At 43.8% G+C, this 12,629-nt stretch overlaps 1 protein-coding gene and 1 long non-coding RNA gene across 6 annotated transcripts in view; one reads left to right on the top strand and one right to left on the bottom strand.

The window, feature by feature from the left end:
* The window catches only part of FAM160B1 (family with sequence similarity 160 member B1), a 34,086-nt gene extending 27,048 nt beyond the window's left edge, over positions 1-7,038 (bottom strand). For 2 of the 5 annotated variants that reach the window (XM_033515565.1, XM_015633494.3), the window contains exon 1: positions 6,771-6,867. In XM_033515565.1, coding sequence (XP_033371456.1) covers positions 6,771-6,815 — 45 coding nt within the window. In that variant the 5' untranslated portion in view covers positions 6,816-6,867. Of the gene's footprint in view, positions 1-3,269; positions 3,390-5,051; positions 5,111-6,770 lie in introns of those variants that run through there. The other 3 variants (XM_033515566.1, XM_033515564.1, XM_019007283.1) reach the window with 3 other exon arrangements.
* On the top strand, positions 6,781-10,672 carry LOC107206965. Its single transcript, XR_004498094.1, has 3 exons — positions 6,781-6,891; positions 8,932-9,070; positions 9,196-10,672. It is a non-coding gene; the product is annotated as an uncharacterized LOC107206965 (long non-coding RNA).
* The last annotated feature ends 1,957 nt before the right edge of the window (positions 10,673-12,629 follow it).

Genomic DNA, 12,629 nt, shown 5'->3' with positions numbered 1-12,629 from the left:
AAAGAATTCCAAGTATAAACTGGTGTGTCTGTTTTGGAAGGGTAAGGAGTTGAACTATCCTGACAGGGTATGGAGTCCAGTCCCTCACAGAAACTCAGAAGTTGGAAGGAGCCTCTGGAGATCATCCAATTCAGCCCCTCTGCTACAGCACAGTCACCTAGAGTTGGCTGCTCAGGAGCATGTCCAGATGGCTTTTGAATATGTATGTCAAAGGATGGAGACTCCACAGCCTCTCCAGGAACCTGTGCCAGGGGTCAGTTAACTTCACACAGAAAGGTTAACTGAAGGAAGTTTTCTCCCCAGGAGCTACAGATGCCACATTTGAGACTAACTCTGTGTCTCCCCATAGGGTCTAAAATATACTGTGCTATGTCTCAGTTCTTGGGCACACAAAGGCTCAGGGGAACAGGGCTAATATATATGTACTAACAGTCTAGTACACTATAGGCTCATGTGGTCTTTACTGGGTGGTGTTGATTTCTTTGAAAAAGCCCTGGATGTTTTCCACATCACTCTTTTCTTTGCCTTGAATTTAATGACACTTAAATTTATCTTGGTAAAGTTGTAAAGCCCAGTATATGACAAGCATTCCATGCCAATGTAAGTGCAATGCTAATTGTTAACAGCCCTTTGCACACAGGACTTTGAAATGCAAGACTCTGGAGAAGTAGTGGTGCTTGGCAACTATCTCTGCTTCCATCCCGGGTGGAAATGTGCCCTTGGAAATAAATGGCAACCAGGAAATCAAACTGACAGTGCTTATCCTCTCCCTGACAGGTTGTGCACTCACTGAGCCTTCCACAGCTGGGCACTCAGAGCAGCACATTCAGAGTATCTGAACACACTACACTGCACAAAACCAGTTTATTTTACTGTGACATTTACTAGGTTATTGAAATTCAGAAGAATAAACAAACAAACTGAAGACTGAGCATATGATATTGTGTATCGTGCTCTGTATGTCACACTAGCTGCACTAGATGTGTATTTCAAGCAATGTAATGATCATTTCTGTAAAAAAATGCTGTATCAAAGCCTCAACGCCAGCTGATGAATAACCCAGAGACAACTTTTGAGGAATACAGACCTCTCAGACCACTCTATTTCCAAAGTAACACATGATAGATAACATTAAAGACTTATCCTTGGCTGACGTGATTTTCCTCTCCACTTCTTCTCGTCTAATATGCCTCAAGATGAATTTAGTGCCTCTGAGCAGTGCCAGGAAAAGGATTTCACTTCTGAGCATCGTCAATAATTTATCCACCATGGGAGAGAACTGTGGATATACACATTCTCCCTCCCAACAAATGCCTCTAGGGACTCTTCTCAGAGGTTAAAAAATAATTCAGGGATAGTTCCTGCCCTTTCAAATTAAAATGCCAAGTGATTTCAGTCTTCTCTGATCAGGACAGCAAGCCAGACACAGCAAACGGAGATAACATTAGCATGTGTGTGCACCTGGACAGTGCAGCCTATTGGGAACACACCATCAGCACTGCCACCAACTGGAGATGTAAGCCCAGCAAGATTATTTTGAGTTAAGTGTTTGCTGATCAAAATGACCCAACAATAACCCACAAGCAAACAAACAAAACAAAATAAAGGAAAAAAAAAACAACCCACCAAGCAATCCTCTGAATATAGTTATTCAGACACAAAATCAAGGTCAAGACCAAGACCAAGACACCAAGCTTATATGTATACAGAGCCAAGAACTGACTGTTAGAATTGGAAACTCTAACACTTGGCTGACATGCTTTAACCCTACCAGGACAGGTAGTATTAGTATGAGGTTAAAGTTTCTATTTCAGGATGAATTATTAGCTATCAGCTGAGATGGAATACATGTTACAGCTGCCAGCCTGAATAACTACTCTATTGTGTAAGTACTCATACTTGTATGGAGATTCTGAAGCAAACCAGAATTCCTTGTGAAGGCCATTAATTCCTGCTACTTGTCTAATTTGAAGGAGTTACCTTAGAAAAGCAGTTATTTCTCACCATTACATCAGCTGGTTAGGGCATGGTGCTAATAACACCAAGGTTGTGGGTTTAATCTCTGTATGCGCCATTCATTTAAGAACTGGACTTGTGGGTCCCTTCCAACACAGAATATTCTCTGACTCTGTAATTAATCCTGATGTAATTAAATATTTTCTTAGTAATTCTTAATCGCAAAGTGAAGTTCTCCTCCTCCAGGGAAAAACCCCCCATGATCTTCAAGCCTACAGTGTAGGTGTTGGTGTATGAATTAGATAAAATTCACTGAACACCACTGAGCTGCAGCCCATTGGAGCAGCCATTGATTAGCAAGATCTTCCATCTGGTGCCCAGTTCCAGCAGTTGGGCTTCCTGGGAGTGAGCTGAACTTAACACATGGTGCCTCATCCTTCTGGTGACAACATGTAACAAATAATCAAAGCTCACTCCTTTCACAAAAAGTGCTGTTCTCAGGAGAGTGACAGATCTTTGACCAGAACTACAGTCTGCTCATGACAAAACCTGTCCAAAATATAATTCCATGTCATTTGTCAAAGCATATAGAATTCATGTTTAGGCAGAAAAAAAAAAATAACATAAAGAGCAAAGAAACTTATGTATATGCAGTATTTAAAAGCAATTCTTCTGTGCATGTAAAAATCATTGTCATATTTTTCATGTATGTTTTTCAGAAGTGCAATTCAATACAAGAAAGGATGGAAACATTAGAATTTGGTGATATGTCTCAATATCTTTAAGGCAAATTCACAAAGGAAATAGAACACCATATAAAAAAATAACAGGTACTCTCTGGTTAGATGCCAGAGCAAAAAAAAGAGAGCAGAAACTGGGTCAAAGAGAACGAAGGGGAACTGCATGCACACTGCCCTGACTAACACAGTCACTTAATGCCTTCCTTCAGTCTTTACTACAGTACCAATGTGAATGGTCTCAGAGAAAATGTGAAGAAGGATTAACACTTGAAGGTTTACTTGATCCTCAGTTGATGAATGCACAGAGTTTACAATGGCCACTGCTCTCACATATAAAATTAAGACTGCAAATGCTTGCAAGTCATGCATTAAATTCTGTCATCTAATTTGTTAATACCAACATTAAAACAACGAGTAATATAACGTCATTACATCAAATAAAGTGGGTTTAAGAGGAATAAATTCTGTTCTAATCTGTTGGAACACTGCCTTTACCAAGTGACTTGGTTTCTTTCAAATCTGAGTTTTGCTTCAAAATACAAACAGAAGCTACTTGAAAGTACGGTAATATACCAGTGTCAGAGATAGAGTGGAGTAACTGGCTGGTAGAGAGAGGAGTCTCAAGAATGTGCAGCAGGCACCATAATCTTCATTCATTCAATTGCGTGGTACAAATATTCCTGTTTGACAGCAAACTGCGAAATTCAAACCAACCAAAATTATATTTTTCCTGCAAGATACACAGCTAAAAAAACATCCCTTTGAACAGATTATTAAGGTGAAACATCCAAAAGTACAAATCAAACACAAAGTAAGTCCTTTGAACACTGAATGGGCACTTCAGATAAGCTATTTTGTCTAGGTTTGTCTAGGGAAATGTAAGTGAAAAGAAAAAAGAAAAATAAGTCTAACTTGCTGCTTTTGTTACTGTACACTACATTTTGTTGTTGCTGACAATGTAGTGCTCATGGATAACCCTTTGGGATGAAAGTGTATCAGAAATGCATAGCAAAGAGAAAGCATCTTGAGGACAAGCCATATATAAACTGTCACAGATTTAATAATATGAACCCCATGAAGCAACAGCATTTCTGTTCTGCCCTGAAGTAACAGAACAAAGACAGCAGTCCTATCCATTATTCTCACTACACATCCAACTCAATTTAAGGATGCTCTATTGGTAGGGTAACACAGTGGTGCTTGCTCATCTGGATGTTGCAGAAAAATCCGAAAAGCGAAAAGTATCTAAAATATTGGCAGGACTGACATGAGAGGTGGCAAAAAACTAGAATTCAACGGTAATGAAAATGAGGAATATGGTTTCAAACACTTGGGCAATTCAGTCAGAAAATACTGAAAGTTTTGAGTTATTCAAGCAGAATCACAGGATCATAGACAGGTTTGGTTGGAAGGGACCTTAAAAGACCACCTGGTTCCAACTCCACTGCCATAGGCAGGACATTTCCTACCAGGCCATGTTGTTTTAAGCCACATCCAGGCTAGTCTTGACCACCACCACAACCTCTCTGGGAAAAAACCTTGGTAAGAAAAAAAACTGAGTAAAAAGCAACTGATCCCTTATGTTTGCCTCAAGCACAGTCCTGTCAAGGGCAGCCAGTTCAAGAGTGATACACAGAACAAGTAAAAGGCAAATACTGCCATGTCTATCAGACTGTCAACCTTTGGAACGCCTCGTCAGAGTTCAGAGGGATGGCATATTGAGGGAAAGATAACAACCATTATCTAATAGCATGGGAACCCTTACTATTTAAATGCATCTCTCTAAAGTCTGCAGGCCTGTGGGCCCTTAGGCAGGGCAGGGGCATTATATCAGTGATGTGCAGGAGAAAGCACAGGGCAGAAGGGCTACCCAAACCATTCTGATTTAAGGAAGTCCCATCCATGAAAGCTAAACCCAGGCTCTTCAAGTGTATTTAAGTGTCCAGCTCAGCTGAAAACTGTACAGTTGCAATTCTACCAACTCTGAGGTAGGCACCCAAAACTTTTGAGAACTGATACCTTAATTAATAGTTCTATTGCTGATATTCAGGAGTAAGAATCTGATTGAGGCTGCCCATGTTATACTTGCTCCCCAGCAAAAACAGCAAGCAAAAATCATGTTCCAGATCCCTTGGTTCTGAAAACAGCAGGCAGCATCAAAGTGGACTGAGCTAATATTTAGTATTTATAAGAGTTTTCATTTCCCCATACAAAGCTAAGCAGACCACAACTTTTTACAACAGGGAGAATGAAACAACTTGGGTGCCACGTACAGCACCAAACTGGTTAAAAATCTGTATTTCTCAATTCCATCTTAGCAGATCAAACTTATAAAGTATGGAACATTCTTAGTACCTTCCTGCTTTTGCAATTCCATGTTTCATTCCTAGTATGTGGCTCTTGCTGTCACAATCCTGTAAATGCAACAGTGCAGTATTTATCAGGAGATCCACCATGGTGGTGTTAGCAGGATGAGGCAATTCTACAAGGGACACCAGAGGTGAGCAAGGACAAACAGCATGGTGCTGGACAGCACTCACTTGCAAAATGATGGTATCAGTATGTTTCTGTATTTTTGTTTGGGTTTTTCTATGAAAAAAGAATGTCTAGTCCCTGCTATCTCTACTTTTCTCCTGTTCCATTCAGCTAATTTGTTTTTCCTATTTTTTACTGCATCTCAAATAAATACAGTTATTTTTGTATATATTTTTGTACACATCAATTATGTAAACACCCTCATAAGAGTAACTTCTATTAGACCTCTCAAATTGGTAGGCCTCCTGCATCTCTCAGTCATCCACTCTTATTTCTGTTATTCAAAACGTGGTACAGCTCACCACAACAAACTTTCTTTAGTCAGGCAGGCACTAATTTCTGTTTCCTCACCAATGAAAGCACTGTCTATTGAAGGCATTCACATGTGGTCAGAATGTTTTCAAATAGAACATTTCATCATTATTTAAAACATTTCATTCTAAATGCCACTACACCATTAAAAAAGCAAACCAGAAGCCTGCAATTAATGAATACATGCTTAACTTTTAAACCGGAATACTCCTGCAGAACTACAGGCTCACATAAAGACAGGTATATGCTGAAGTGCAGCATCGAAGCATACATTAATGCACAAAGGCTGCCCCTCAGATGAGGCAGGATTTGGCATGCAGGCTCTTATTGCAATCATTTGTATTTGGCCTGCAAGCTCTTTTTTCAGGCATTTTTTTCTTCAACACTTTCCACCTTCAGTATTTCACTGCCAATTTTTACCACCTCTTCACAGTCAAGTCTCCTGATGTGCTGGCTTAGTGGGAGAGGCGCTGAAAAGCAGGGAATTACTACCAAGACCCCGCCTCACTGAAAAGCCAAAAATAAATGGTGTGGCCAGGCAGTGCCGAGCGCGGCCTGCAGCAATGGCAGCTCCGAACAGGCCCCGCTTCCTCTGCCCAGCACAACTGCGCGAGTCCCGGTCAGGGAACCTCGCTGCACACACAGCCCCGCGTCCCCCGGCCAACCTGACCCCCACACGACCACAAAATAAACCAGGCATGGAAAGCGTCGCTTTGAAACTGACAACATCCTGCAGAAGCACCGGTGACGCCGACTATTGTCTGGTGCTCACGACGAGATGGAAATCCTGGGGAGTTTCCCGATTCCTCTCCTTTATTGTTTGTCTCGCTGAAACAGCCGGGCAACGGCCGGGTGAGGGCCGGGCCAGGGCTGCCCTCAGGCCCGGCAGTGCCCGGCGGTGACAGCCGGAGGCTGTGCTGCGGCCGCCCGGGCAGCAGTCGCTCCCTTCTCCCCCGCTACCCCCGGCTCTCCAGGGCCTCGCTGGGGCGATTCGTTCCCTTCCGTGCTCCCTCCGGGGCCCGTCAGGGCAGCTCGGCCTCCGCCTCCCCCGCCCGTGGCAGGGCCAAGCCGGGAGCGGATGCGCGCCCTGCGGGGCCTCGCCGGCAGCAGCGCCGGGGGGCAGCGGGGAAGGGGCACCGGGCCCGGCCCGAGCCCCCGCCCCGCGCTCGGCGCTAGGCCCGGATCGCATCCCCGGCGCGGCGTGGCCGGGCCCACCGGCGGCCTTACCGCCTCCACGGCGTGCTGCAGGATGGAGGTGAACTTGGAGAACATCCTGTCCCGCGACTGCAGCAGCCGCTGCCGGGAGGACCTCGAGAGCTCCTCGATCCGCCGCCGCCGCCGCTCCAGGGTGAGGGCTGCATGCGGGGGCCTGGCCGCGGGGATCGGGCGGGCGGACGCCGGCGCTGCCTCTCGCTCCCCGGCGGACACCGTGGCACTGACACCGCCGGCTGCGCGGTGCCTGCCGAGGCCCCGGGTATCCTGCAGGGGCCGCCACCCCCCGTACGCCGCTCGGCCCGGCTCGGCCCGGCCCGCTCCGCTCCGCCCGGCCCGGCAGCGCCGCGATCCCGCCCGGCAGGGCCGCTTGTGCCGGCCCCAGGGTGCGGGCGGGGCGGGAAGCGGGTCATGCGCGACACTGCCGGGCTGCGAGCGGGCACTGCTCTGCCTCGAGCCAGCCCCCGCTTCTGCGGGCAGCTCCCGGGCAGGGAAGCGAATCACAGCCACAGGAGGATGACTTAGGTTGGAAAAGACCTTGAGATCATCGACTCCAATTTACGACCGAACACCACCATGTCAACCAGACACTGAGTGCCATGTCCAGTTTTTCCTTACGCACCTCCAGGATGCTGACTCCACCACCTCCGTGGGCATTCTATTCCAATGTCTAATCACCCTCTGGTTGAAGAAATTATTCCTAATGGCCAACCCAAACTTCGAGTGGCACAACTTAGAACTATGTCCTCTTCTGCTGCTGGTTGCCCGGGAGCAGAGCCTGGCTACAATCTTCTGCCAGGGAGTTACAGAGAATAATAAGGTCCTCTATGAGCCTTCTTTTCTCCAGGCTAAACAGCTCCCGTGCCCTCAGCCATTCCTCACAGGACACATACTCCAGACCCTCCCCCAGGTTCTTTGCCCTTCCCTGGGCTAATTCTAGCACCTCAATGTCCTTCCTGAACTGAGGGGCCCAGAACTGGACACGGCACAAAAGAAATGGCCTCACTAGTACTCAGTGGTGCAGAAGGGCAATCGCTTCCCTTGTGATTGGCCAAACTGTTCCTGAGATAGGCCAGGATGCCATTGGCCTTCGTGCCTGCCTGGGCACACACCGATTCAGGTGAGGGGAAGGGGTGCCCACCTCCTCAGTCCCTCTGCCCAGAGGCTGCCATCAGACTTCCACAAAGGTCCACAAAAGTCCCTTAGAATTGTGAGGGTGGGGAGGCAGCTGTGTCCACCCTCCTGCCAGCATGGCATGGATACAGAGCAACCCTGGCATGCATGGCAGAAGGCCCAGCTTGCTGATACATTTTGGATCTGTCATCATCAACAGGGACCATGAGATCCTCAAGGAAATAACTCTTCACAAAGCAATGTAAGGGTGATGAGCTCAGAAAGTCAGTGACAACTTGTGGAATCACCATACGTAAAAGCATTCAATAGATGAGTGGATGTGGCACTTTGTGATGTGGACATGGTAGCATTAGGTCAAAGCTTGGATTTGACAGTCTGGGAGGTCTTTTCCAAACATAAATGATCCTGTCTTGTTGCTTTTGAGCGAGAGGCTGATGGCATGGGTGGCATGGTCCTTGCAGGGTACCACAGATGAGATGGCTTGTGGCAATGTGCACATTGCCCATTGCACTCTTTGTTGGTTTTTTTTTTCCAAACAGAGAGCAGGAGACAAAGGGCATTTCTCCTTCAAATCAAATACTTCAGAGAAAAGCATCATCCCTCCCATTTTGCGGCACCACAGGAAAAGAGGAGGTGAAGTGGGGTGAGCAGAAGTAATAGGTGTAGCTGGCAAGCAGTATAGTGTTTTGGGAAAATGTTTGGACACTGGGCAAATTGACGTAGGAGAACAGGATTGCTTTGGCACTGGGTATCAGAGTGAAATGTTGGGAAGGTGAGAAACCAGTATGGGAAAGGGAGGAGACCTGTAGTACCAAATGAAGGAAAGCTTCCACATTAATTTTTGGAGAGGAATGAACTCCTTATATGCTTCTTTATATGCTAGGAACTTGCAGAGAGAGATGACTCAAAAGACATGACAAAGCTACTATTTAACTGCTTTTCTTTAAATTGTGTCACCTGGGAAGTCTATGACAATGCTGTGATGAAGTCTTAGTAATGATTCTGCTATACTGATTACTATTGCTACCACTGTGCTTTGCAGGCATGGAGAGCTACAGCCCAAATACTCTGTGGAAGTAAATAGTACTTGTATGTGGACACCTTTGTTGCAGTTGTTAAAGAGCAGAGCTATTTCCTTCACAAAATCCAGAAGTCTCAATATGTTGATATCAATTTAAAAGGTAATTATGTTTGGTTTCTTAAAATCTGCTTATTCTCTATTTGTCCACTTATATTCTATACATGTTCATAGGAAATGTAAATTTTCTATGTGGGTAGCCATATAATGAAACATCTCTCTATTTAGGTAAATATTAACTGGACAGATGCTGCATTTGGAAGGTGCCTGCACATCTGTGTCTAAGAGAACATGCTCATTTAAGATGCTTTTGGAGTCTGTTTTTCCTGCAAAAATATCTTTTAAATGTGCTTAGGCTTTCCCATCTCCGAGCAGCAGAATGAATAAAGAAACAGTAAGATATCATGAAGATATAAAAGGAGACAGTTCTATAACTGGGAGAGTATTCCTAATTGTACTTAACAATTTATGAAATCATAACTCACAGAATCACAGATGGTGAGGTAAAGCTTTTGTAATGCTTGAGGGCCTCTTATTATTCTAAGACTGACTGATGTATATAAATGCATTATTATTTAAACAGAACAGTTCATTGTGGTTGAAATTAAGATTTTGGTTGTAAAAGTGACTTCTTACTAAGACTTCTCAATGTGAAATGCCTTGCAGTAAAGTGAAAAAGAAAAAAATATTACATGCAAATTATTTTTCCTAAGCCTATTAAACAAATTGAATCTCTGCATATAACCCTGCATTTACCAACCAATTGATTTGGCTTGAATCTGTAGCTATAGTGCAGAATCCAGTCTTTGGTGCTTATATGTTTTGCAAGTTGTAGATATATTTTTATTGATGATCTTTTAAAGTTGTTTCTAATTTCTCAACCATATGTATGTATTTCTCACTGCTGGGAATATTGGATAAATACTGGCAAACCAGTAGTAGTGCAAATCACTGGAAACTAATGGAAAAAATATTTCACCAGTGTCAGTGCAGAAGAACTCAGCTGAGGTTACATTTTGTTTGGATTCTTCTTGTTCTTATTAGGGAGGATTCAATTGGAGATGATGCAGTTATGGATGGGCTACCAATGTCATGTCATGTGCAACAATACATCTTCAGCTGCTCATGCTTGATGTTGTTTCCACTGAAATAAACACAAGTATTACTAACTGTTTTAGTACCCCTGAGAGCACAGTTCTGCTGGCTTGGGGTTGGGGTGGTTTTTTTGGCAAGGTAGTTCTTTTTTTGGAAAAGTGCATGCAGTGAATTAGTGTTTTGCTTGAATGTGAGAAATGAAAGTGTGAAAGTGAAGCTGTTCTAATTGATAGAGCTTTTGGGAACTTTCTTCTTTCTTACAAATTAATGAAATTGTCTAGATTAAATCAATTTAGATGGTGTGTGACTGTGAGATAATATGCTGGCCTTTCTATCTGAAAATCTCTCTGCTATTTGGATTGATGGCACCGGGCCAGTGTCTAATGGATGCATTTGTCTACATTACAGAAGAAGTTCCTGCAGTCTGGACTTTTGCTTCAGAGAGCCTGAAGATTTGGTGAATTTTTTTCACCCTAGATAAAAACTTTCCTGTTAGTGCTATACCAAAAATCTGTTGATATTCTGTGCAGAATTTTATTGTGTTTGTAATAATCAGATTGACATCTGTGTTTTCAGTGACTACTTGAATGAAATAAAGAATGAAGTTTTAGTGGGTTCAGCATGATGTCTGCTTTTGAGCAGGGCTAAGGAGATATTGAACATCATTTTCAGACCTTTCTTATGCTGGGCTTTACTGCAGAAAGCAAGCATGCTGCACATCACACACTGAAGAGCATGCAGTGGAATTGAAGTAATTTTCTGTCATGAATTTTCTGGTTCTATGCTCTCAGCCATGTACATCACCTCCCTCCTTGCTGATTTGCTAGCAGCTCCATGTAATCAGCTCATGCAGTATTTTGTAAATCCCATTTTCAGGCATTTCCTGGCCTGTGCATTCTGTTCCACATCTGCACATCTGCTCCTTCTGTGGGGACATTCATTTGTTTTCTGCCAGGTTGCAAACTTCCCAGTCATTCCTCTATTGTCTGAGTGCTTACCTGTCACATCTGCAAGAGTCTCTTGACACCAGCACTCATTGCTGCTGTGGAGGACACAGCACTGGGCAAATACTGCCTGCCCAGCAGCTATTCCCTGTTTGTGTTTCACTTACACTCTCTGTACCACCCTGCTTTACCTTATGTAATGGCTTGTAAAGGAGACCACAAGGAGGTCAGAAGTACATATTATCAGTAAAATGAGATTTCTTTTCCAATCACATTGCGTTTTCCTCAACTATTTCTGTTCCACTGGAAGCATTAAATCCAGGTTTTCCTCTGTGAGTAAATATATGGATATTCTGCCATATATTTATACAGTATACATATACATATACAGTAGCACTGTATCTGCAAGTGCTAGCATATCATAAATTACTGAAAGCAGATAAAATACACTCAGATCTGATCAGTTAGAGTTTAGCCAGTTTCACTGCAGTCTACAGGCTGGCAGGACCACAAGGATACTTTTTCTTGTGGTAGTGGAAGCTGAAGCAGGGAGATTAAAGATAAACTAATGGGTTTATGCTATATTGCAACTGCAATGAATGCTGGGGTCTGCATGTGGTATAAATAAACATAAAACTGGATTTTGCCCTAAAATACTGGGGGAAAAAAATTGAGTGGTCTACCTGATATAAATTGGTTCCCTCAGTCTTTCATCTGAGTACTTGCAGAGAGGGAAGTCTGGAAACCAGAATCTGTGTGTGTTTCTGGGGAGAATTTAGGTGCTTAGCCTTGACCCTACTAAGATTTCTGAGTCATTTTCAGATCAGCTCTGACTGCATTGTTTGTTTTCTAATAATAAGATTTCATTGTTACTTACATCTTTGGATTAAGGACTATAATCTGTTGATCCCTAAAATGTCATCAGATAATCTGTTTAATCATAAGCAAAAGCTGATCTTGATAGTCCATATGAGTTACGCAAATTAAATCAGGCACGTTACTACCATGCAAGTATAGAGGCTTTCAGCAGAGCTTTCTTTCTCACTAGTCCACAATTAAAAGTAGGTTTTTGCTAGGCTTTAAATTCACATATCTTTGTCCTGAGGTATAATTGAAATCTCTTGTGGAGCCTGACATTAAATTTTGGCACTGTAAAACATCTTAATTTTGAAGCAAGTGTCTGAAATATTTATGATCCACTCGGTAGTGGCTTCGAGATTAATTTTAAATTATTGATAGCACAATTACCTAGGCAGGCCCAAACTGTAGTGCCACAGGGCGCTCCAGCGTTCGCTGTCCATGGAGTTCCAGGAGAGAATTCCCCAGGTGTTACACCGGGAAGGGGCCGCTGCCTCCGCCTGTTCCAGCTCTCGACAGCAGAGGGCGCAGCTGACCCGGCTTCACCTCCGGCACAAAAGGCGGATTCACAGCGATTCCCTCACAGTATTTCTTTGGGGAAAAATACTCCTGCGTATCCCGAATCGAAGGAATGTGCCAGCTAGTAATGTTACCTCTGGGCTTAACTGCTGGGTACTACTTGGCTTATAAAAGCCTTGGTTGCTACACCTGACAGCCCATTGTGTAGCAGTTCACTTGTCCTGCTCGGCTCTCAGATGATGTTAT

The sequence above is a fragment of the Parus major genome, chromosome 6 (genome assembly GCF_001522545.3).
Source record: "Parus major isolate Abel chromosome 6, Parus_major1.1, whole genome shotgun sequence".
In the NCBI taxonomy this organism is placed as follows: domain Eukaryota; kingdom Metazoa; phylum Chordata; class Aves; order Passeriformes; family Paridae; genus Parus; species Parus major.
Note: the sequence above shows the minus strand (reverse complement) of the source record. Positions and strands in the feature narration are given on the sequence as shown.